Here is a 23,593-nt window from a genome sequence, read left to right as displayed (position 1 = left end):
AAACTTGACTCTTCTGTAGTTACATCGTTTACTAAGACCGACAGAAAATTATAAATTGGGATTTTCTAGGCTGATATATGAACTATACTCTCTTTCTGGTGTAATAATCCATAGATATATACACTAGATGTCGCCGTGGGGTTTGAAGCATGTGTCAAAACCGCCGCCATCTTAGAACAGGGATCTTGTCATAGGAAGTAGTTGGGTAACGCTGCTATCTCCGCCTGTACTTCGAATTCATGGATGATGCCAGACTTTTGTGCTGTGTATTGATATTAGTCCTACTAGCATTATGCTAGTATGCTACTATTTCTATAGTTAGAAATAGTAGATTTTCTAAATTTCAAAACTTTAATTTTTTTCTGGACTCAATGCTAAATACATGTCTGACTGTTAAAAACAAACCAAAAGAAACCAAGAAAATCACATTCATGACGATTTATGGTGATTTTATTTCTGTTACACCATTGCCTACAATGACGCTAATGCGGGGTTCCCCTGTTTCAAGATGGCGGCTCTAGTTGACGCATACGTTCCCAGTGAACTGCTGTAGCCAAGGTGACATCTAGTGTACATATCTATGGTAATAATCAAGGACTTTGCTGCTGTAACATGGCTGTAGGAGGCGCAATGATATTACACATAGCCCTTGTTAACTTTCATTAGCTGGGGAGTGTTTTGAGACAATGCCTAATATCATTGCACCTAGTGATGGTCGTTTTCGAAGCACTGCTTTATGAGGTTTCGAAACATTTACGAATCTTTTGTTTCGAATCAGTGGTTCAGAGCGTGTTTCAAACTGGCCCAAGTCACGTCATAACTGTTTCGAAAATCTGATGGTTCACCACTAGGGGGAGTTGATCACAAATGACCAGTGTCTAATAAACTCGGGTCAGTTTTATTATGCAAGTTCATAAAACATTTATCCTTCTGACTAATAACACTACAATTTTGTCTACTTTTTGTTTATAGACAGATTTGATAAAAATGTGCATAATTAAAAGGGTAGTTAGTTTTAATGATTTGTTTGCCCTAAATGAAACTAAAACCACATAATACACTTTTAACTATGTCTTAAATAAGTCAAATAATTTTTTTTTAAATAAATTAATGAAAAATCTTGCTATTATTTTGTAAAAAAAAGTGTAAAAAGTTGGACATATCTGCTTTTACACTATTTTGACCTGTAGGGGTCGCCAGCGTGTGTGGTGTTTCGAACTGCTTTGAAAAACTTCATAACTTGAAGTGTCAATTGTTCGCACAAGTGGTCATTCTGTGAAAAAACATGCAGTCCTATAAATAAGAACTAAAAGAATGAAGTAACTTGAAAAGATTAATTCATTTAGAATAATGAGATTCAATGACCAGATTAAGAAAAAAAAATTGATTCAAACTTCCCATCATTATTTCCTACTAACATAGAAACCTCTTTTCTAGAAACTGTGGGTGGCTCTTAAAAGAGCCTTTGGGTTCAGATTGGGTACTCTCGGCTTTACTTGGAGCTCGTGTATTTGGTGACGGCCTTTGTTCCCTCAGACACGGCGTGTTTGGCGAGTTCACCGGGCAGCAGGAGACGCACGGCGGTCTGGATCTCTCTCGAGGTGATGGTGGAGCGCTTGTTGTAGTGAGCGAGACGAGAAGACTCACCGGCGATGCGCTCAAAGATGTCGTTAACGAAAGAGTTCATGATGCCCATCGCCTTTGAAGAAATGCCGGTGTCGGGATGAACCTGCTTCAGGACTTTGTACACGTAGATGGCGTAGCTCTCCTTCCTGGACCTCCTGCGCTTCTTTCCACTCTTGGCGGCGCTCTTGGTGACGGCTTTCTTTGAGCCCTTCTTGGGCGCGGGCTTTGCTGGTTCAGGCATGATGACGCTTCAGATTTCAAACGAAACTGAATAATCTTGAGGTAACGTGAAGGGTTATTTATACCCAGCTCTATGTAAATGTTCAGCAAACAGGGCTCGTGCTGTGATTGGATGTCTTTGTTGGCCCAACACCTAAAATGTTTCTATTGGTCAGCTCAGAGTTTGACGGGTCAGAAGGAGAGCCAATGAAAGCCGACTGACATTTCAGCGCCCTTCCCCCATCCTCTTCATTTTTCTTTGTTCTCATTTCCCGCTCTTTAACTTGTTTCCCTTTTTTTTGTAATATTCTACTGATATTCTTCTAATTTGGTTCTTGTCCGGAATCTCCTGTTTAATTATTAAAAGAATAGTGTAGATAATATAACAGCTATGCCAGTGCGTTTTTTTTAAGGTAAAATGATCTTCTCCCCAACAGCTCTTCAGTAATTCATAGCTATAAACATTTTTATATTCTAAACGAATTTCTCTGCAATTTCGCCTTTGCTACAGCTTTGCTCATATAATTTTTATTTTCTCATATTGGGATTATCTGGACCATAAAAGCTTATTTAAACGCCGAGTTGAAACAATAAACAATCCCAACGAAGATTTTAAAATATATAATTACTAACCGAGGAATTTCAGCTCACTGAAAACACAATAGGTTTCAGTAAATAGTTTAACAACAAACATCAACAAAAGTGATCTCACATCAGTGTGCATTTTGTGAGGAACGCAACTCAATGAACCACCTTAATACATTTAAACTTAATATCATTTGAAGGTTCAGCTCTTAAGATGAAAGTTTGGATGGCTCTTAAAAGAGCCGTTGGGTTTTGATATTCTTTGTCGTTTAACCTCCGAAACCGTACAGTGTGCGTCCCTGTCTCTTCAGCGCGTACACGACATCCATAGCGGTGACGGTCTTTCTCTTGGCGTGCTCGGTGTAGGTGACGGCGTCACGGATAACATTCTCCAGAAATACCTTCAACACACCGCGGGTCTCCTCGTAGATAAGACCGGAGATACGCTTGACACCACCACGGCGAGCGAGACGACGGATGGCGGGTTTGGTGATACCCTGGATGTTATCACGGAGAACCTTACGATGACGCTTAGCGCCTCCTTTTCCGAGTCCTTTACCGCCTTTACCTCTTCCAGACATGATGAACCGATCAGTTGTCCAAAGAATGTGCTCGCTGAGGCAGTGAAAGACTTTTAATTTTGCCTACAGGACCTTGTAGAAACACACAGACACGAGGGCAGCATTCACGTACCAGCGTCACAATAATTTTTCCTCACAATTTGCTGCTCCGCCCCCTCCAAGGGCTTCAGTAAAATTCGCTTCACAATGCAACCTCCATAAAGGACGATGTTGAAGATTTGCAAAGAATTTAAAGAAATTTTAAACAATAAACTAGATGTTAGGAATGACGGTGACGTTGCACAGTAGAAAACTTTCACGCGCTGGCATCTCCTTAATTTCTCTGTAGCATCATTTTTATTTCATATTTAGCATTTACGATATAACAGCTCTATATAAACCAACTGAAATCGGTTTTACATGTCCCCCGCGGAACTCTTTTGGTTATGATGGTACATGGCAGATAAGAACCGATCTTGTAATCATTAATTCATACTGGAACGAGAAACCATCATGGGTTTAACAGCACACAGCTGATAATTCAGACAAAGGGATCTCTAAAGAAATCTGTGCCAAAATTCAAACTTTAGTGCGTTCACGTCCCGGCTAAATTACGGGCTCATTTAGCATAACGTCTACATCACAAAACAATGGAAACCGTGTCTTTCAAGTGTTGATTTGGTGGCTCTTAAAAGAGCCTTTGGGTTTTGTTGTGATCACAGGTTTATGCGCGCTCTCCGCGGATACGGCGGGCCAGCTGGATGTCTTTGGGCATGATGGTGACTCTCTTGGCGTGGATGGCGCACAGGTTGGTGTCCTCGAAAAGACCGACCAAGTAAGCCTCACTGGACTCCTGCAGGGCCATGACAGCAGAGCTCTGGAAGCGCAGATCCGTCTTGAAGTCCTGAGCGATTTCTCTCACCAGACGCTGGAAGGGAAGTTTGCGGATCAGCAGCTCGGTTGATTTCTGATAACGGCGGATGCCACGGTGCCGGGCCTGTAACGATGAGGCTTCTTCACTCCACCGGTGGCCGGGGCGCTCTTACGGGCGGCTTTAGTAGCGAGCTGCTTCCTTGGGGCTTTGCCTCCAGTAGATTTACGAGCGGTCTGCTTGGTTCTTGCCATTGCCGCTGATGTCTCTCGTGCGTTCTTAACGGAACAATGTGTGTGTTAGGTCCGTGCTGCCCGCTTTTAAGGACTAGAATGCGAACTACGTCAGCGAAACAGGGATATGTGATTGGCTAATGCGTGACGTCTGATCAAGACAGAGGACCAATGGCTGCGCGATACCTTTTCAAAAGAAAGTGGCGGGAGAGTGCGTTTCCTTTGTTTAGTTCATATTTGTTTAGATATATTTGCACTTTTGGTGTTTCACACAGTAACGGAGCTGTCAGAAAATCTTAATCTTATACATCAATCTGTATTTATTAATATTTACTGATTCATCTGCGTGATTATTTTTCACAGAATAGTCTCTCTCTCTCTCTCTCTCTCTCACACACACACACATCTGGAAACGTTTTTTTTTTTTTCTGAATCAGAAAGCATCACAGCCATAGCAATTCAGAAAATTTAGCAAAATGACAAACTGCAATTTATTATTGGAGAAGCTTTAATGTGAAATCTGTCGGTCATGACAAAAAGGTTCCCATCAAACAACATGGAAACAACCAGATCATGATAAAGCATGAAGTCACTAAAGATGACTCCTTTTATCTCCACTTTTAATTTAATTAAGAGTATAAATACAGATTTTTAGCAGTCAAACTTAAGATAAAGGTCTTAGCACATACAATTGAGAGAGCGCAGTGAAAATTGATTGAGCAAAAAGAACGAACTCAGAATTTGATAACTTTAATTAGATAGGCTTATACTGCTTAAAAACTATTATTTGTTGATTGTACACATAACACGTGTTAATTATATAATTTCAGACCTGCCAACCTTGGAACATTTTTTTGAGTACAGTAGCATCGGCCGAAAGGACAGAACACGGGTTTTTAACATATAATTTAACACATGCACGCGCACATGCACGCACACACACCTCTTGGTAACTTTCAAGGTAACATGCTGCACATTGCACTCACTTTTTTCCCCATCCTGCCATAATCTGCTTTAAAAATAATTATAAATGTGAATAAAATCATGTTTAACTAAATTTGCCTTACATGGTGATTAATAACATTATTAATGTTAAATACTGTATTCTCCAAAGTTTAGCATGTCTGCACAAACACTGTTAAAAGTGATATTACTGTTAAATAGTGGGAGATGGCTAACCCACAAATGACATTCTGTTATCATTTACTCAACCTCATATTGTGTCTAACCTTCATGATTTCTTTCTTGAGTGAAACACACACAAAAAAATTTTTGGAAACAAAATTGTTGTTTTTCCCTGACTAGCAAAAAATACAATAAAGTGGGGACCAGACACTGTGGTTATCAACACTCTTTAAAATAACTTGGGTATCACACAATAAAGAAACTCATAAATGTTTGGATGGTCTGTTCTGTTATGTAAACTATGACTGAATTACATGTTTTAAGTTAACTATACCTTTAAGACAGTATTTTAGAGTTAACACTGCTTTAAATTCAACCATAACTGTGACAGTAGTGCTGTTAAATGTATGTCTGTCTGTAATTTATTGTAGCTTTGTTTACAGTGCAGTACAGTACGGCATAGGCACCTATCACGTGGGCGCTCGAGACACGAGATATTTTCCATTTATAAAACTTTATTTGATGTGGTTTGTATATGACGTTTTATTTTATTGACAATTATCAAGAGCGCGTTATTTCAGAACGCATTTAATCCGCTTTACTCGGATGTCTGGTGGATTCCCTTCACTGAGAGTGAACTTTCCGTTTTTATTTGACTAAAACTGGATGCTCTGCCCATGGTAAAATCATTGTACTTTTTCGTAAGCGCTCAATTATAAATGATGCTCATTTACAAATCAGAAGTAATGTTAGCGCATCTTGCGGTCAAGTGCACGTTATGAAACGGAGCCCGCGCGACCGTCGACTTCATATGATTAAGCTAATGCATTATTTCATTATTTGCACATCCACCCTGACCAGTTTACCTTAGCGGGTCAGACGTCTTGACTCTCCGTTGAAAAAGATGGTCAGAAACTGCGGGTGGAGGAAGGAGATCACGCTGGATTTTGTGATTCCATCGATAGCAGACTCTTGTTACTGATTGGCCATACGACTTGTCAATCATCCCCACTTTCTATGTGGTGGATGAGCCCAGTGCTATGATTGGACATATTTTTCTTTTTTCTGTTGCTTCTTTTGAGTACTTCGCGCGGCAAAGGGCGTCATCAGGTTTTTGCGTAGTTTAGAGTGACAAATCGTACCACCGTACTTTGAGGTCAAAATGAGTACCGGCTACGCAAAATGCGTACAGGTTGGCAGGTCTGTAATTTTAGCTAGGGCTGGGAATCGATTCCAAAAAGAATCGATTCTTCGATTCCGAGGCATTGAGAATCGAGAGTCGATTCCAAAGGTTGGAATCGATTCCATAAGGGGAATCGATTCCATTAAGGAGAATCGACTCCTCTTTAAGATTGATTTTTAATACAAATCGCGGCCATGGTTCCGTTCTTCGTACGTGGATTACTCCGTTAGCTGGATTTTAATGGTGATTTGGCTTGATCTTGGATTATTTGGTTCTTCGAAGCTCATCCTCAAGTTGCTGTCATAGCAACCGGTCCGTAAGATGCTCGGGAGCAGGTTTACTTCATGTAAACAAGATTAGATCGCACCTTTTTAATCAGAGGTGATACGTAAAGTCTGACGCATTCATGTATTCTCCATTATACGAGCGCAATCTGCGTAAGATGCACGATTAATATGAAGAGCTTTTCAAATTCAACACGTAATAAAAAAGGTTAGATTGAATATAACGATGTTATTTAAAATATATATAATATAAAAAAGCTGTACTTGTGGAACTTGTTTTTGTAAAGCAGACGTTTTGATTATTATTCTTAAACAAATGACAAGAAAAACGTATGACCATATTATTGAAAATTGATTTAATAAAGTCATTTAATAATTTATTTAGTAATTTGTATGCTATCTATTCTTTAAAATTCTTTTTACAAAGATGTTACCCTGTCCCTTTCATGTGACAAAAAAATGCCAATAAACAATTTTTTTTATTTTACACATTTTTACATGGGTATCTTCTTTACTGCACCTTTCTGTACAGACTTAGCAGTTAATATGGACTCCTGTTAATATTGTTGCAGTCAGAAATCAGTTATATGAGAACATTGCAATTGAAGTAAACTTATTTAGTGCATTGAAGATAAATTGTTATTTAAAGAGTTGCACTTTATAATCTTTTGGTGTAGAATAACATTTACTTTCACTAATTGCACATCATATTTCATTTACCACATTCTTGGAAACTGCTGAAAGTATTGGTGTATTATTTTCAACTGCACAAAAGAGGGGAAAACACCATCTTATAATAAACTACAATTCAAATTTAATTTATCAGCTATTAAAGTGTTGCATTGGCTGTGGGTTTAAGAAAGAGCAACTTCCTCAAGAGATGAGAGAGACATCACATGAAGATGCAGGACCACCACCTGTTATTTATTCTGCTTTTTTTTGGTTGCTGTTATAAACAGGCATTTAACTGTTTTTAAAAGAGACTTAAAGTAGGCCTACTTTAGGAGCATCAAAGTTTGATTACAAGCATTGATCTTAATCTTGACATGAATATTAAAGATATCAAGATTATATTTTCACAAAATAGTTTACATTATGTTGGGTGATTATATGTACAAAAATACTTTTAGGTAGGTTTACAAATTCAGCATCATTAAATTTTCAAAATAACCTTCTATCCATAGCTCGCGCACTGCAGGGGTTAAAAATGGGCGTGTTCTTGTCCATTGTAATCCATTGTAAATGGATTTGCAACAGTCGCTTTGACACGCCCGGTATAGAGTGTTTCTCGTTGTGTGGCACGGTAAGACGGGCCAATGTTAGACACTGTTCGTATAGAAAAAGAATCGAAAATAGCAGTGAGGAATCGATTCTTGGAATCGATTCTTTCGATTCCAGAAACAGGAATCGGAATCGGAATCGATTCCAAAAAATCCGGAATCGAACAGCCCTAATTTTAGCGTCAGAATAGCAAACCTATAGTCATTCTGCTCTCTTATGGATGGAGTGGGTGGCTCTTAAAAGAGCCTTTGTGTTTAAGCGAACTTGTGTTCGTTTATTTTGATTTGGCGGGCTTCTCGGTCTTCTTGGGCAACAGCACAGCCTGGATGTTGGGCAGCACGCCGCCCTGAGCGATGGTCACACCGCCCAGAAGTTTGTTCAGCTCCTCGTCATTGCGCACCGCCAGCTGCAGATGACGGGGAATGATGCGAGTCTTCTTGTTGTCACGAGCGGCGTTTCCGGCCAACTCCAGGATCTCAGCGGTCAGATACTCGAGCACTGCGGCCAGATAGACGGGAGCACCGGCACCGACACGCTCAGCATAGTTGCCTTTACGGAGAAGTCTGTGAACACGACCGACGGGGAACTGCAGTCCAGCTCTGGATGAGCGAGTCTTGGCCTTCGCTCTCGCCTTACCGCCGGTTTTACCTCTGCCACTCATTTTAGTTCTGATCTAACAAACACAAACTCAGGAGAGAAATGTAAGTCCTGCAGCTGGAGCCTCTCGTATTTAAACCCGTCTGTCAGTCGCCTATTGGTTGGATTCTGTTAAACCTGTAAACCAATCAGTCAACTTCCCTCCAAACTTTAACCCCACCCTCTCAGCCTACTTGCCTCTGTTGTTTGATGCATCAAATTATATTTGATGTTAATAAATAAAAGTAACTGATGGAATACCTAAATGTAATATCCCACCATTTCATCTGCGGATTCTTAAATTTAGATGTGACCTAAGAAAATAAGTCTAATTTTAGACAGAAAAAAATAGAGTTTAAGTTAATTTGTGCTTAAAACAATCAAATAATAATAATAATAATAATCTGCCAATGGGGTAAGAACAAATCTTTACCTTTTTCCATAAACACAATTCAAGAATTTTTTTGCTTAACACATTGGCAGATTTTTATTTAGTATTATTATTATTATTATTAGTTTATTTAAAGCTCAAATTCACCTAAATTTAATATTTTTTTGTCTATAACTAGACTTATTTTCTTAGTTAATTTTGCTAATCAGGAAAATACATTTTAATTTAAGAATTTTTAGACATTTGTACTGAAAACAATACAAAAATACTAGGTAAGAAATTCATTTTGTTGCAGTGCAGGAATTGTATTTGTTCCAGTTAAATCTCCTTCAACTAAAGAACTCAAGGCTCAACTTTAACACGTTCATGTCCCGGACGTGTACAGTAGTATACAATTTTATAATAATATTTAACATTCACACTGATCTGACAAACAGCAATAACTTAATTCATTTCAAATTTAGCAGTCACTATAGTATGTGTTGAATATCCCAAACATATACATAGTGGTGCACAAATTCATACATTAATAAGCATTGTTTACATTTTAAACTTTATTGAATCAATAGTCAAAATAAATGGCATGCAACATGACTGTTTCATATGAATAGTCACCCATGTGTAGTTTAAAAACAACTGTGGAGCTTTTGTATTCCTCTGGGATCCTCTGAATAGACACATGGTCAAAATGTGAAGGGATTTTGATTTTGTGAAGTTCTTCTCTAAGAGGCTCGTGTCTCTGGACAGTAAGTCATTGTATTAATAAGTCATTATTATATTAATGAGTATTAATGAGTCAAATCAAACAAATACATACCTTTCAAATGTGGATCTTGTAATGTGAAGCTGAAACAGATCATCAACAGTAAACTATAACTCACAAGCTTGACATTTTCTGAGCTCTGAATGACAACTAGTTGTTGTTACATTTACTGAAAAGTGGAATCAGATGATTCAGACACAGCTGTGAGGAAACTTTACGCTGTGGGCGGACGTCTGTCACTTAACCTCTGAATGTGTTTTTACAGCAGTCTTTCTCATTTAAACATTCATGCATTAGGCAGATGCTTTTATCTAAAGCAACTCAAATAAACTATAATTTCTAAACAGGATTTACAATTTATTATCATGTGTTTTGCCTTTGTTTTCATGTCAGAAGCTTAATTTTGTCACACTTAAAGACATTCAAAGGCTTTACTCTGCACCTTTAGGGGTAACTTCAGTAAATAAATATAATTAACATTATAATCTGTACTGGGATCTGTGTTTTTCTTTTACGGAGCCATTAAATAAAGCTTGGAATCCTCTCTTTGATTTTGTTGATGATTCCTCTGGAGAAAGATGAACTGAAATGATAAAGAAAAACTAAATAGTTATGGTCATGGTTAATTGTAACCCACTATGTTGAGGAAGGGAGTGAAAATTACTTTATAAAGATGACAGCGTCATTATTTTATTATTACACAGATATTTGTAGATCTATTAGTGAATCTGTTGACTTTTATGCTTGAGTTACAGGTGTGTAATAAAACAAATATTAAAATGAAATATATCTTAATGTTATTTTATATTTTGGTTCTGTCTAAACTTGTGTTTTAATAATTATATACTTTATTAAAAACGTATTATGATCAATCAATATTATTTGTTTGAATATTATAAATCTGGGAAGACGTTGGGTCCTGTACAATACTATCAAACACTACTTGGAAACAAGTGCTATAGATGTGTTCTAACAAAGGGAAAATACAAATAAATTACATATATGACATTGTAACTGATACGCTTTCTTAATATTATTAAATAATCAAATGATTTTACAGATTACAACATCGTTGCAAAATCACATGAATTTCGTCCTCTGCTTTATCCGGAGACTGATGCTCAGCGTGCATTTGATCTGATTGTGACAAAATAAAGAGTTTACTGCCGTGAAGTTTGGTCTGTAAATAAAGCTCTGAATCTCAGCTCTGTGTTCGCGCTGTTTTCATCCCGATAAAATTCTTAAACACCACGGTTTTTATTCGATATTTCAGAGGAGAAAACACAGTCGGTGGCGACTCGAGAAGGCGCGCAGTCGCAGACAGATTGAGTCTATACGGTTCTCATGTGTTGTATAACCGCGCGGCGCCTCTCGGCAGTTCAGCATTACTGATCGAGTTCAGTTCTTGTGACAGTTCAGATCTATTTAGAAGAATGGCAGAAACCGCTCCAGCTCCAGCTGCTCCACCGGCCAAAGCGCCCAAGAAGAAAACTGCAGCCAAGGCGAAGAAAACGGGTCCGAGCGTGAGCGAGCTCGTCGTCAAAGCTGTGACAGCCTCCAAGGAGAGAAGCGGCGTCTCCCTCGCTGCCCTGAAGAAAGCGCTCGCCGCCGCCGGCTACGACGTGGAGAAGAACAACTCCCGCGTAAAGATCGCCATCAAGGGTCTGGTGACTAAAGGCACCTTGGTTCAGACTAAAGGCACCGGCGCGTCTGGCTCATTCAAGCTGAACAAGAAGCAAGCAGAGACCAAGAAGGCCGCTCCTAAAGCAAAGAAACCCGCAGCCAAAAAGCCCGCAGCTGCCAAGAAGCCCAAGGCTGCAGCAGCAAAGAAATCTCCGAAGAAGGCAAAGAAGCCCGCTGCCACAGCCGCTAAGAAGGCGACAAAGAGCCCCAAGAAGGCAACCAAGAGCCCCAAGAAGGCAACCAAGAGCCCCAAAAAGGCAAAGAAGCCGGCGGCTCCTAAGAAAGCAGCAAAGAGCCCGAAAAAGGCGAAGGTTGCGAAGCCCAAGACGGCAAAGCCTAAAGCGGCCAAGCCTAAAAAGGCCGCACCCAAAAAGAAGTAAAGTCACCAGCTGAGGTGTTTTGCTCTGGAAACAAACGGCTCTTTTAAGAGCCACCCACCACCTCACAAAAGAGTTTCATATCTGCATGTAATGATGTGTTTACACTTTACTGTAGTTTAATTTGATCGGTTAAATGATCTGAGAGCTGGCACGTTCAAGTACTTAGCTGGCTGTTTCTAATCGTAAAGGGGTGAATAACCAAAAAGGGTTAGAAGTTGGGCCTTAGTTATTTTAGGACATTTAGGACAAGAAGTTTTTACAAGCATACCTTACAAAAAAAAAATACTGCTGGTACATTGGCATTATTATATGCTAATATATATTCATTGTTCCCAAGATCACATTTTAATCTGATACTGGACCTAATTAATAGCTGTAGCAATGTATTAATACATTTAATGTTAAACTAACATTAAATATATTTACAAACAAAACAACAAAGGTAAATATTATATCTGTGGGTCCGTAGAATAAGAATATTAAAACAACAATTCAGTACATAATCATGTTATTTTGTTTAACATAAATATTTCATATCTGTTAACTTTATTAAGATGCATGCAGACTGAGGGGGTGGGGTTAAAGTTTGGAGGGAAGTTTACTGATTGGTTTACAGGTTTAACAGAATCCAACCAATAGGCGACTGACAGACGGGTTTAAATACGAGAGGCTCCAGCTGCATGGCTTACATTTTAGTGATGGGATTTATGGCTCTTTGAGGGGATCCGGATCTTGGCGATCCGTTCCTTTCAAAGAGCCGTTCAAAAGAACGGCTCTTTTGGCTCTTTAAAATATTTAGTCAGTTTTAGGAAGCCAGCTTAGGGGCATCTCAGTTTATCCTGGAAATAATCACTAGGAGGAATGATGAGGTGAGATTTGTAGTCTAATAATTAAGTTCAGCTATCACACACCAATATCTGAGTTTAAATTATTCTGAAATATTGATTTTAACCTCATTTGTCATGTGTGGACTATATTCCATAGGGTTGCACAAAAGCCCTCTGCTTAGACAGTGACATCACTATTTTGGATTTACCTTTAGTACAAAATGTGTGTATGTGTAAAGCTACTTTGACTTATGTTATTCATACAATACCTACTCACAAATAAACATAAAAAAAATCCGGCTGCAATGAATTTCTGTGCAAAACAGCTTTTACTACAAACTCTTCCACAAATTAGAATAAATAAAATGGAAATAAATGTCTACATACAGTCCACTATTAATACTATTATTACGGTAAACTTTGCAAATAGGACATCTGGGGCACACCGTTTTTTTCCACTGGAGTTCTCACGTGAACGATGCGTGCACAACTATCATCATGTGCACCCCTCCCCCTATAACTGTTCTGTCTCGCGGAGGAGCTAATTTGTGTGAATCTGTGTGAAACACGCATAGGAAAAAAGAACGACAGAAAGAACGGCTCCCCTCCAGCCGCGACTCGGCTCCCATCGTTCATGTTAATGAGCCGTTCAAAAGAATCGGTTCGTTCGCGAACGTCACAACTCTATTACATTTCTCTCCTGAGAACACAGATCCCAGTACAGATTATAATGTTAATTATATTTATTTACTGAAGTTCCCCCTAAAGGTGCAGAGTAAAGCCTTTGAATGTCTTTAACTGTGACAAAATTAAGCTTCTGACATGAAAACAAAGGCAAAACACATGATGATAAAATTGTAAATCCTGTTTAGAAATTATAGTTTATTTGAGTTGCTTTAGATAAAAGCATCTGCCTAATGCATGAATGTTTAAATGAGAAAGACTGCTGTAAAAACACATTCAGAGGTTAAGTGACAGACGTCCGTTAACAGCGTAAAGTTTCCTCACAGCTGTGTCTGAATCATCTGATTCCACTTTTCAGTAAATGTAACAACAACTAGTTGTCATTCAGAGCTCAGAAAATGTCAAGCATTGTGAGTTATAGTTTACTGTTGATGATCTGTTTCAGCTTCACATTACAAGATCCACATTTGAAAGGTATGTATTTGTTTGATTTGACTCATTAATACTCATTAATATAATAATGACTTATTAATACAATGACTTACTGTCCAGAGACACAAGCCTCTTAGAGAAGAACTTCACAAAATCAAAATCCCTTCACATTTTGACCATGTGTCTATTCAGAGGATCCCAGAGGAATAAAAAAGCTCCACAGTTGTTTTTAAACTACACATGGGTGACTATTCATATGAAACAGTCATGTTGCGTGCCATTCATTTTGACTATTGATTCAATAAAGTTTAAAATGTAAACAATGCTTATTAATGTATGAATTTGTGCACCACTATGTATATGTTTGGGATATTCAACAAATACTATAGTGACTGCTAAATTTGAAATGAATTAAGTTATTGCTGTTTGTCAGATCAGTGTGAATGTTAAATATTATTATAAAATTGTATACTACTGTACACGTCCGGGACATGAACTCCTGTTAAAGTTGAGCCTTGAGTTCTTTAGTTGAAAGAGATTTAACTGGAACAAATACAATTCCTGCACTGCAACAAAATGAATTTCTTACCTAGTATTTTTGTATTGTTTTCAGTACAAATGTCTAAAAATTCTTAAATTAAAATGTATTTTCCTGATTAGCAAAATTAACTAAGAAAATAAGTCTAGTTATAGACAAAAAAATATTAAATTTAGGTGAATTTGAGCTGTAAATAAACTAATAATAATAATAATAATAATAAATAAAAATCTGCCAATGTGTTAAGCAAAAAAATTCTTGAATTGTGTTTATGGAAAAAGGTAAAGATTTTTTCTTACCCCATTGGCAGATTATTATTATTATTATTTGATTGTTTTAAGCACAAATTAACTTAAACTCTATTTTTTTCTGTCTAAAATTAGACTTATTTTCTTAGGTCACATCTAAATTTAAGAAACCGCAGATGAAATGGTGGGATATTACATTTAGGTATTCCATCAGTTACTTTTATTTATTAACATCAAATATAATTTGATGCATCAAACAACAGAGGCAAGCAGACCGAGGGGGTGGGGTTAAAGTTTGGAGGGAAGTTTACTGATTGGTTTACAGGTTTAACAGAATCCAACCAATAGGCGACTGACAGACGGGTTTAAATACGAAAGGCTCCAGCTGCAGGACTTACATTTCTCTCCTGAGTTTGTGTTTGTCAGATCAGAACTAAAATGAGCGGCAGAGGTAAAACCGGCGGTAAGGCGAGAGCGAAGGCCAAGACTCGCTCATCCAGAGCTGGACTGCAGTTCCCCGTCGGCCGTGTTCACAGACTTCTCCGTAAAGGCAACTATGCTGAGCGTGTCGGTGCCGGTGCTCCCGTCTATCTGGCCGCAGTGCTCGAGTATCTGACCGCTGAGATCCTGGAGTTGGCCGGAAACGCCGCTCGTGACAACAAGAAGACTCGCATCATTCCCCGTCATCTGCAGCTGGCGGTGCGCAATGACGAGGAGCTGAACAAACTTCTGGGCGGTGTGACCATCGCTCAGGGCGGCGTGCTGCCCAACATCCAGGCTGTGCTGTTGCCCAAGAAGACCGAGAAGCCCGCCAAGACCAAATAAACCAACACAAGTTCACTTAAACACAAAGGCTCTTTTAAGAGCCACCCACTCCATCCATAAGAGAGCAGAATGACTATTCGATATTCTAACGATAAAATGATATAATTAACACGTGTTATGTGTACAATCAACAACTACTAGTTTTTAAGCAGTGTAAGCCTATCTAATTAAAGTGATCAAATTCTGAGTTTGTCTTTGTTGCTCAATCAGAATTTCCACCGCGCTCTCTCAATTGTATGTGCTAAGGCCTTTATCTTAAGTTTGACTACTAAAAATCTGTATTTATACTCTTAATTAAATTAAAAGTGGAGATAAAAGGAGTCATCTTTAGTGACTTCATGCTTCATCATGATCTGGTTGTTTCCATGTCGTTTTAATGGGAACCTTTTTGTCATGACCGACAGATTTCACATTAAAGCTTCTCCAATAATAAATTGCAGTTTGTCATTTTGCTAAATTTTGTGAATTGCTATGGCTGTGATGCTTTCTGATTCAGAAAAAAAAAACGTTTCCAGATGTGTGTGTGTGTGAGAGAGAGAGACTTTTCTGTGAAAAATAATCACGCAGATGAATCGGTAAATATTAAAAAATACAGATTGATGTATAAGATTAAGATTTTCTGACAGCTCCGTTACTGTGTGAAACACCAAAAGTGCAAATATATCTAAACAAATATGAACTAAACAAAGGAAACGCACTCTCCCGCCACTTTCTTTTGAAAAGGTATGGCGCAGCCATTGGTCCTCTGTCTTGATCAGACGTCACGCATTAGCCAATCACATATCCCTGTTTCGCTGACGTAGTTCGCATTCTAGTCCTTAAAAGCGGGCAGCACGGACCTTACACACACATTGTTCCGTTAAGAACGCACGAGAGACTTCAGCAGCAATGGCAAGAACCAAGCAGACCGCTCGTAAATCTACTGGAGGCAAAGCCCCAAGGAAGCAGCTCGCTACTAAAGCCGCCCGTAAGAGCGCCCCGGCCACCGGTGGAGTGAAGAAGCCTCATCGTTACAGGCCCGGCACCGTGGCTCTGAGAGAGATCCGCCGTTATCAGAAATCAACCGAGCTGCTGATCCGCAAACTTCCCTTCCAGCGTCTGGTGAGAGAAATCGCTCAGGACTTCAAGACGGATCTGCGCTTCCAGAGCTCTGCTGTCATGGCCCTGCAGGAGTCCAGTGAGGCTTACTTGGTCGGTCTGTTTGAGGACACCAACCTGTGCGCCATCCACGCCAAGAGAGTCACCATCATGCCCAAAGACATCCAGCTGGCCCGCCGTATCCGCGGAGAGCGCGCATAAACCTGTGATCACAACAAAACCCAAAGGCTCTTTTAAGAGCCACCAAATCAACACTTGAAAGACACGGTTTCCATTGTTTTCTGATATTGACGTTATGCAAAATGAGCCCGTAACTTAGCCGGGACGTGAACGCACTAAAGTGTGAATTTTGTTAGATGTCATGTAGAGATCCCTTCATCTGAATTATAAGCTGTGTGCCGTTAAACCTATACGAAGGTTTCTCATTCCAGTATGATTTCATGATTGCGATATAGGTTCTTATCTGCCATATAACCAAAAGAGACCCGCAGGGGAGAGTTGTACAGGTTTATATTTAAAACCGTTACTATCAAAATTGCTTAATTAGATAGAGAAATGATGATACAGAGAAACCAGGCGATGCCAGCTCGTGAATGTTTTCTGTGCAACATCACTGTCATTCCTAACATCTAGTTTGTTTTAAATTGCTTTCATTTCTTTGCAAATCTTCAACCATGGAGGTTGCATTGTGAAGCGATTTACTGAAGCCTTTGGAGGGGGGCGTAACGTTAGCAGCAAGTTGTGAGGAAAATAATTGTGACGCTATCACGTGAATGCTGACCCCGCCCTCGTGTGTGTGTTTTCTACTAGGTCCTGTAGACAAAAGTAAAAGTCCTCTTTTTCCTGTAAGAGCGTTACATTGAGCTTCATTGAAACAGTTCATCATGTCTGGAAGAGGCAAAGGTGGAAAAGGACTCGGAAAAGGAGGCGCTAAGCGTCATCGTAAGGTTCTCCGTGATAACATCCAGGGTATCACCAAACCCGCCATCCGTCGTCTCGCTCGGCGTGGTGGTGTCAAGCGTATTTCCGGTCTGATCTACGAGGAGACCCGCGGTGTGTTGAAGGTGTTTCTGGAAAATGTTATCCGTGACGCCGTCACCTACACCGAGCACGCCAAGAGAAAGACCGTCACCGCTATGGATGTCGTGTACGCGCTGAAGAGACAAGGACGCACACTTTTGGAGGTTAAACGATTAAAAGAAAAACAAAACCCAACGGCTCTTTTAAGAGCCACCCAAACTTTCAGCTAAAGAGCTGAACCTTTAAATTATATTTTAATTTAAGTGTTTTAATGTGGTTCATTGATTTGCGTTCCTTATAAAACGTACACTTTCTGACACATAAGATCATTTTTTTGTTGATGTTTGTGTTAAACTATTGAAACCGAGAAACCTACTATCGTGTTTTCAGTGAGCTCAAATATCGGTTAGTTATTTTTTTTAATTCTCTTTGGGATTGTTTATTGTTTTGACGAGGATTAAGAGGCTGTTCAACTCTGCGTTTAAAGACGCTTTTGTGGGCCAGATAAACGCAATACGAGAACATAAAGAGGATTTGAGCACACTATAGCAAAGGCGTAATCGCAGGGAAATTAGTTTAGAATATAAAAATGTTTTTGTTTTTAGCTATGAATTAGTCTAGAGCTGTTGGGAAGTAAATAATGCACTGGTGTGGCTGTTATACTCTACAATATTTGTTTAATAATTAAATAAGAGATTGCGCACATTATAGGGAAGAACCAAATTATTTCCGTCAGAAGAAATTAAAAAAATAAAGAGACACGAGCTAAAGAGCGGGAAATGAGAACAAAGACAAATTAGGAGGATGGGGGAAGGGCGTTCAAATGTAAGACTGGATGTAAGTCCGCTTTCATTGGCTCTCCTTCTGACGCGTCAAACTCTGAGCTGACCAATAGAAACATTTTAAAGGTTGAGCTAACAAAGACATCCAATCAGAGCACGGTCTCTGTTTGCTGAACATTTACATAGAGCTGGGGATAAATAACACTGAACGCTAACTCAATATTATTCAGTTTTTTGTTTAGAGAATTGAAGCATCATCATGCCTGAACCAGCAAAGCCCGCGCCCAAGAAGGGCTCAAAGAAAGCCGTCACCAAGAGCGCCGCCAAGAGTGGAAAGAAGCGCAGGAGGTCCAGGAAGGAGAGCTACGCCATCTACGTGTACAAAGTCCTGAAGCAGGTTCATCCCGACACCGGCATTTCTTCAAAGGCGATGGGCATCATGAACTCTTTCGTCAACGACATCTTTGAGCGCATCGCCGGTGAGTCTTCTCGTCTCGCTCACTACAACAAGCGCTCCACCATCACCTCGAGAGAGATCCAGACCGCCGTGCGTCTCCTGCTGCCCGGTGAACTCGCCAAACACGCCGTGTCTGAGGGAACAAAGGCCGTCACCAAATACACGAGCTCCAAGTAAAGCCGAGAGTACCCAATCTGAACCCAAAGGCTCTTTTAAGAGCCACCCACAGTTTCTAGAAAAGAGTCTTCTATGTTAGTAGGGCGTAATGATGGGAAGTTAGAATTGTTTTCTTATTCTGATCTTTGAATCTTGTTCATCTAAAGGAATTAATCTTCTTATGATTGCATTTTATTTCAAGAATTCCCCCAGAATGACTACTTCATGACATTTCAAGTTATGGTTAAATGTGTATTAATTTCTTAAAATTCTTGTAAGCTCTGAAACCTGTACGGGAGACAAACAATTAGTTTACCTCTCAAATAAGTTCTCCTGTACGAAACATTGTGCTTCTGTAGCATTACACTCCCTACAGGCTGTGTATGGCGTTCAGAAACCGAATTTATTAGTTAATCTCTGAGTTTTTGGACTCGAGTCATTTGATCTTTACAAGTTTAAGGCTATGCAGGCATGTTGGATATATTTAATTCGTTCATCTCTTGAGTCTTCGTTAGGTCTTTTCTCATGTAATGTCACTGGTTGTGGAAATTAGTTAATAACTGCAAACCCTACAATAATTTCATTGAATTTATATTAATAATGTACAATATTTAATGATGCCTGTGTAACCTGCCATGGCTGCAGCAGGCGCAATGATATCATGCAGTGCCCAAAACACACCCCAGCTATTGAAAGTTAACAAGGTCGCTGTGTAATATTGCGCCTCCTGCAGCCATGTTACGGCAGCAAAGTCCTTGATTATTACACCAATTTGAGAGTATAGTCATATAGCCATATCTGCCTAGAAAATCACCACTTTTAATTTTACGTCAGTCTTAGTACATAATGTAATTACAGAAGAGTCAAATTTTAAACAGGAAAAATATAGAAACTTGTTGGTTGTTTTTGAGCAGGATGCTAATGGTCTAATCAGATTCAATAGATTGTGCTAAGCTTTGCTAAAAGTTCTAGCACCAGACCCAAAGATAGTGATGGGCAGAGCGAGGCTTCGTGAAACACTGAAACAGTTGAATCAATTGTGTCGAGGCTTCGAAACATGGATCGAAACCGCCTCCACAGTGACACCTAGTGGTCATTTGCACGTATTGCCATAGATCAGCCTTGACAAGGTTTTAGACGAGCGCTGACAAATTGTATCCCACATGTTGTGTAATTGATACAAGTGATCAGGTGGGAGAGTGGATAGTGTCCTCGACTCTCATGCAAAAGCCCTTTGGATCGAACCCCGGGAAACGCATTGTTATTACCGTCGTCACAATTAAGTTACATATTTTTTGTTGTTGTTTTAACATCTGTTTGACAACTACATGAGCTTTTAGGCTCATCATTGTCAATAACTATAAGCTGGTCTATTTAATAAATAAATTGAATAGAGATAAATACCACATAAACAATAAGAAATTAATAAAATATATCAAGCCACCATGTCACATCTGTGTGTGGAAGGACTTAGCCTACTTCTTTTTTACAGATAATTTCTCCAGCCTTTGAAAAACTCATCTCACAAAAACCCACAAGGTCAATATGCGTTTATTTCACTTTTATACAGATGTGCGATTGTGTTGTCTGTTCCCGACCGTGCCAATCAAACGCTGATTCGGCAGACCACACCTGATGAAACACTTAGTGAAACACTTCGAGGCTTCGTTTGGTCATAGTCACGTGACATGGGTGTTTTGAATCACGCTTCGGATCAGTGTTTCGACACATCTGCGCTTCGGGATCTCGCAAAGCTTCGGAACGACTGTTTCGCGTCAGCCATCCCTACCCAAAGATCAGCTGAATGGATTCCAAAACTCTAGGGGAGCTGAAAAATGAACATGTTTTTTTAAAAGTGTGGCGTCCCAGTTTAAATGATGAACAATAATCTGATCTCTAGCTATCCTGTGTGGAGATGGGACAAAGCTCTATAAGAACCATCAATGCAACGAAACATTAACCTGAATTCAACCACACACTAGCCAAACAGAAGCATGCAATAAACTCCAAAGCAAAAGTTAAGAATGAACAATTGAGCTGAATAAAATCAATACAAAAACATAACGAGACACAGGTGAAACCAATGAATCGGTGAGACAATAGGTTAACTAGTACATAATCAGTAACCATAGAGAACAAGGAAAAATTAAGCACAGTTGACAAAGAACACAGAACAAAACCTAAACATCACACAGATGTGCGTCAGAAGTCTTCCCATAGTCAAGACCCTAAAGCAGCTTTGATTTCCCTTGAAAGAGAGATATGAGACAGACATAAAACTGAGATAGATGAGAAGACGCTGAAAAAACTCTCATGGGAAAATAAAAATGTAAAAAACATTTAACTAGAATTTGTGCCACTTATAAATGTTTTTCTGAATTATGCTTTTGTTTTGTTGCAGGGGTGCATTTTTCTGTTTTGTAAAACTGTGCATAATCTTATTTTTATCAAGAGATCAGAATCAAAGTGTCTGTTAAGCTTTAATATAAAAAATTCTACGGTTTAATCAAAGTACAGTTTAAGCAAATAAAAAAAGTGAAGCCCTGCATGCAGGTTTAGGTTTATTTTACTACAATTAATGACTGACAAATTAAACTAAATACAGGCAGGACTATAAATGCACAGAGAAAACCAATAAACTAATGAATTACTATGGCAAAAAAACAGGGTTTTGGCTAAAAGGAAAACAGATACAGGTTTAAATGTTACAGAGGTTTAAATGTTTCAATCACTACTTTACATTTGATAATAATCTTTTCATTAATTATGTTTAAAAGTTGATTTCTTAAACTAAATACTTCAGGTTAAAAGTTACACAAAAAATTACAATAGAATGACATCCCATAATAAACATTTTTCTACAATTTGACATTTGTATTTTTGGAGTTAAATTCAAAGCATTCTTTTAAAGACTTTACAGTCAGTGCATGCAACCCTTACTGTTACTACAAGCATCACAGCTCGACCAAAACCTGCGTATGCATATAAAGAGACAATAAGAATACAGAACATAAACCCTCATCATGTGTACCGACTCTAAATCTACTCGACTATGACAAAGTTTACTGCAAAATAGATATAGCAGTCCAATGACAGATTGAATGAAAACAATAATAAAAACAAAAATTCACTTCTAAGTCTGTGTGCACATCGCCAGAGTCTTTGCCGCTGTGTGTCACCAATCTCTTTTCAGTGAAGTCGTTAAAAGACGTTCTCTAGTTTTACTACAATAAACAAACAATGTAAACTCCACCGCTTGACTCTCATTGGAAGTTGCTCCCAAAGGATAATTTGCATAACATTTAACTATTTTCAACTTTGTCTAGTAGCTGGACACACCCACTTTCATGTTGCCAATGTCGCTTGTATTTCCAGAAGTCATCAAGCTTTAATTTAAATGATTGAGATCGTGTCAGTCTGTCAGCACAAGTAACTGGCGGTGTGCACAAAGCATTTTGTCCAGTTAAATTTAAATACATTTCATTTAAATGACTAACAGTCCTAAATATCAGATGTGGTAACTGATATATTTAAAAGAAAAGGTCTGGACAGGGTTTCTGGTTCTTTTCACTCTCATTTTTTGATGAGAAAATATTTCCATCTGGCTGAACTCTCCATGTCAATGTTGTGTCATTCCCTATCCCACGATCCTTCAGTTTCTGCTTTATCTGAAGAACAGAATCAGTCATGAGTACTCAAACACGGCTCTCCTGATTTTGTCAAGTGGTTGATGTTCTCAAGGCAACATTATGTTGACCCTGGGACAACATTTCAATCAACCAGTCAGATTTCAGAAATAAGTTTACAGCTTGCTTTAAGTTTAAGCTTACAACCAGGATTAGTTGTTTTACACTTATCATGTCCCTCTGATTTTACGGTTTGGTTAGGGTTGAGGTTTGGGGTGGGTTTAGGTTTTATTTTGAAAAAATGTTGTCCTTAAGTCAACACAATATGTTGCCCTGAGGACATCAACCACTTGGCAAAATCAGTTCGAGCAACACAAACACACACACACATCTGTCGATTTATTTAACTAGATTTGTCAATAATTTAAACCAGTAGTTGACTGATATATGAGTCAGTATATTGTCACAGTTGATATATGGGCTGATATTTGGGGGGTTAGATTGTCGGTGTGTGCCTATAAAATTGTTTCATGGGTAAATGACTTGGTGTTAATTATTTGTGTTCGTATGGTTCATTTGAATGTAAAAGAGTTACAATGTCAAAATAAATTTGCACATTACTTGCATACATTTTCTTTTTTGAGGACAAAATCTAAAACATCTGGTTTTATTTCATTTTGAAGAATATTTGCGGGATATTCGCAAAAATGTCAATGTGGTGTAACCGGTGTGTGTCAAGTGGTGTAACTGGTATATTTTTTAATGAAAATATAAATATATTTGTAAAAATATTTGGAATAAAATCTTATCATCTAGTTTAGTGTAATACATTTTTTACATACATTTTTACATAGATTATTTAGAAAACAGAGCTTTTTTCAGAATATGTCAGGACAAATATTACAAAAACACATTACAATTAACATTTAGAAATAACTAATAAATTATATTTTAAAACTATTATTAATTTTAATTATGCTTAAATGCCATCAAGGTGGATACAATATTGAATATTTCTCATTCTTTGGCACAATTGACGGTTACACCATTTGTCATTTTCAGGTCCATTCAGTCTTAACT

The 23,593-nt window shown here is 38.6% G+C and overlaps 8 protein-coding genes and 1 pseudogene across 8 annotated transcripts; 5 read left to right on the top strand and 4 right to left on the bottom strand.

The window, feature by feature from the left end:
- Positions 1-1,429: 1,429 nt before the first annotated feature.
- Positions 1,430-1,879, bottom strand: LOC135779279 (histone H2B-like). Its single transcript, XM_065290014.2, has one exon. It carries the CDS (start codon positions 1,865-1,867, stop codon positions 1,493-1,495), a length of 375 nt encoding a protein of 124 aa, XP_065146086.1. The 5' UTR covers positions 1,868-1,879; the 3' UTR covers positions 1,430-1,492.
- A 766-nt stretch (positions 1,880-2,645) lies between these two features.
- Positions 2,646-3,011, bottom strand: LOC135779004 (histone H4). The gene has a single exon (XM_065289636.2). It carries the CDS (start codon positions 3,009-3,011, stop codon positions 2,700-2,702), a length of 312 nt encoding a protein of 103 aa, XP_065145708.1. The 3' UTR covers positions 2,646-2,699.
- A 703-nt stretch (positions 3,012-3,714) lies between these two features.
- LOC135779281 (histone H3-like) lies at positions 3,715-4,115 on the bottom strand (annotated as a pseudogene).
- Positions 4,116-8,241: 4,126 nt separating this feature from the next.
- On the bottom strand, positions 8,242-8,796 carry LOC135779273 (histone H2A). The gene has a single exon (XM_065290008.2). The coding sequence runs from the start codon at positions 8,626-8,628 to the stop codon at positions 8,242-8,244; it is 387 nt and encodes a 128-aa protein (XP_065146080.1). The 5' UTR covers positions 8,629-8,796.
- Positions 8,797-10,758: 1,962 nt separating this feature from the next.
- Positions 10,759-11,820, top strand: LOC135779283 (histone H1-like). Its single transcript, XM_065290018.2, has one exon. The coding sequence runs from the start codon at positions 11,191-11,193 to the stop codon at positions 11,818-11,820; it is 630 nt and encodes a 209-aa protein (XP_065146090.1). The 5' UTR covers positions 10,759-11,190.
- A 3,142-nt stretch (positions 11,821-14,962) lies between these two features.
- Positions 14,963-15,520, top strand: LOC135779271 (histone H2A-like). Its single transcript, XM_065290006.2, has one exon. It carries the CDS (start codon positions 14,988-14,990, stop codon positions 15,372-15,374), a length of 387 nt encoding a protein of 128 aa, XP_065146078.1. The 5' UTR covers positions 14,963-14,987; the 3' UTR covers positions 15,375-15,520.
- Positions 15,521-16,253: 733 nt separating this feature from the next.
- Positions 16,254-16,680, top strand: LOC135779269 (histone H3). The gene has a single exon (XM_065290005.2). The coding sequence runs from the start codon at positions 16,263-16,265 to the stop codon at positions 16,671-16,673; it is 411 nt and encodes a 136-aa protein (XP_065146077.1). The 5' UTR covers positions 16,254-16,262; the 3' UTR covers positions 16,674-16,680.
- A 675-nt stretch (positions 16,681-17,355) lies between these two features.
- Positions 17,356-17,722, top strand: LOC135779005 (histone H4-like). Its single transcript, XM_065289637.2, has one exon. It carries the CDS (start codon positions 17,357-17,359, stop codon positions 17,720-17,722), a length of 366 nt encoding a protein of 121 aa, XP_065145709.1. The 5' UTR covers position 17,356.
- Positions 17,723-18,520: 798 nt separating this feature from the next.
- LOC135779276 (histone H2B-like) lies at positions 18,521-18,975 on the top strand. The gene has a single exon (XM_065290011.2). It carries the CDS (start codon positions 18,534-18,536, stop codon positions 18,906-18,908), a length of 375 nt encoding a protein of 124 aa, XP_065146083.1. The 5' UTR covers positions 18,521-18,533; the 3' UTR covers positions 18,909-18,975.
- Positions 18,976-23,593: the final 4,618 nt, after the last annotated feature.

This window comes from Paramisgurnus dabryanus, chromosome 1 (assembly GCF_030506205.2).
Source record: "Paramisgurnus dabryanus chromosome 1, PD_genome_1.1, whole genome shotgun sequence".
Taxonomy (NCBI): domain Eukaryota; kingdom Metazoa; phylum Chordata; class Actinopteri; order Cypriniformes; family Cobitidae; genus Paramisgurnus; species Paramisgurnus dabryanus.
This window is presented reverse-complemented; position numbering and strand designations above follow the sequence as displayed.

What these genes read in the sequence shown, in the direction of transcription:
- LOC135779271 (XM_065290006.2), top strand. Translation starts at nt 14,988, where the DNA reads ATGAGCGGCAGAGGTAAAACCGGCGGTAAGGCGAGAGCGAAGGCCAAG.
- LOC135779276 (XM_065290011.2), top strand. Translation starts at nt 18,534, where the DNA reads ATGCCTGAACCAGCAAAGCCCGCGCCCAAGAAGGGCTCAAAGAAAGCC.
- LOC135779273 (XM_065290008.2), bottom strand. Translation starts at nt 8,628, where the DNA reads ATGAGTGGCAGAGGTAAAACCGGCGGTAAGGCGAGAGCGAAGGCCAAG.
- LOC135779283 (XM_065290018.2), top strand. Translation starts at nt 11,191, where the DNA reads ATGGCAGAAACCGCTCCAGCTCCAGCTGCTCCACCGGCCAAAGCGCCC.
- LOC135779004 (XM_065289636.2), bottom strand. Translation starts at nt 3,011, where the DNA reads ATGTCTGGAAGAGGTAAAGGCGGTAAAGGACTCGGAAAAGGAGGCGCT.
- LOC135779279 (XM_065290014.2), bottom strand. Translation starts at nt 1,867, where the DNA reads ATGCCTGAACCAGCAAAGCCCGCGCCCAAGAAGGGCTCAAAGAAAGCC.
- LOC135779269 (XM_065290005.2), top strand. Translation starts at nt 16,263, where the DNA reads ATGGCAAGAACCAAGCAGACCGCTCGTAAATCTACTGGAGGCAAAGCC.
- LOC135779005 (XM_065289637.2), top strand. Translation starts at nt 17,357, where the DNA reads ATGTCTGGAAGAGGCAAAGGTGGAAAAGGACTCGGAAAAGGAGGCGCT.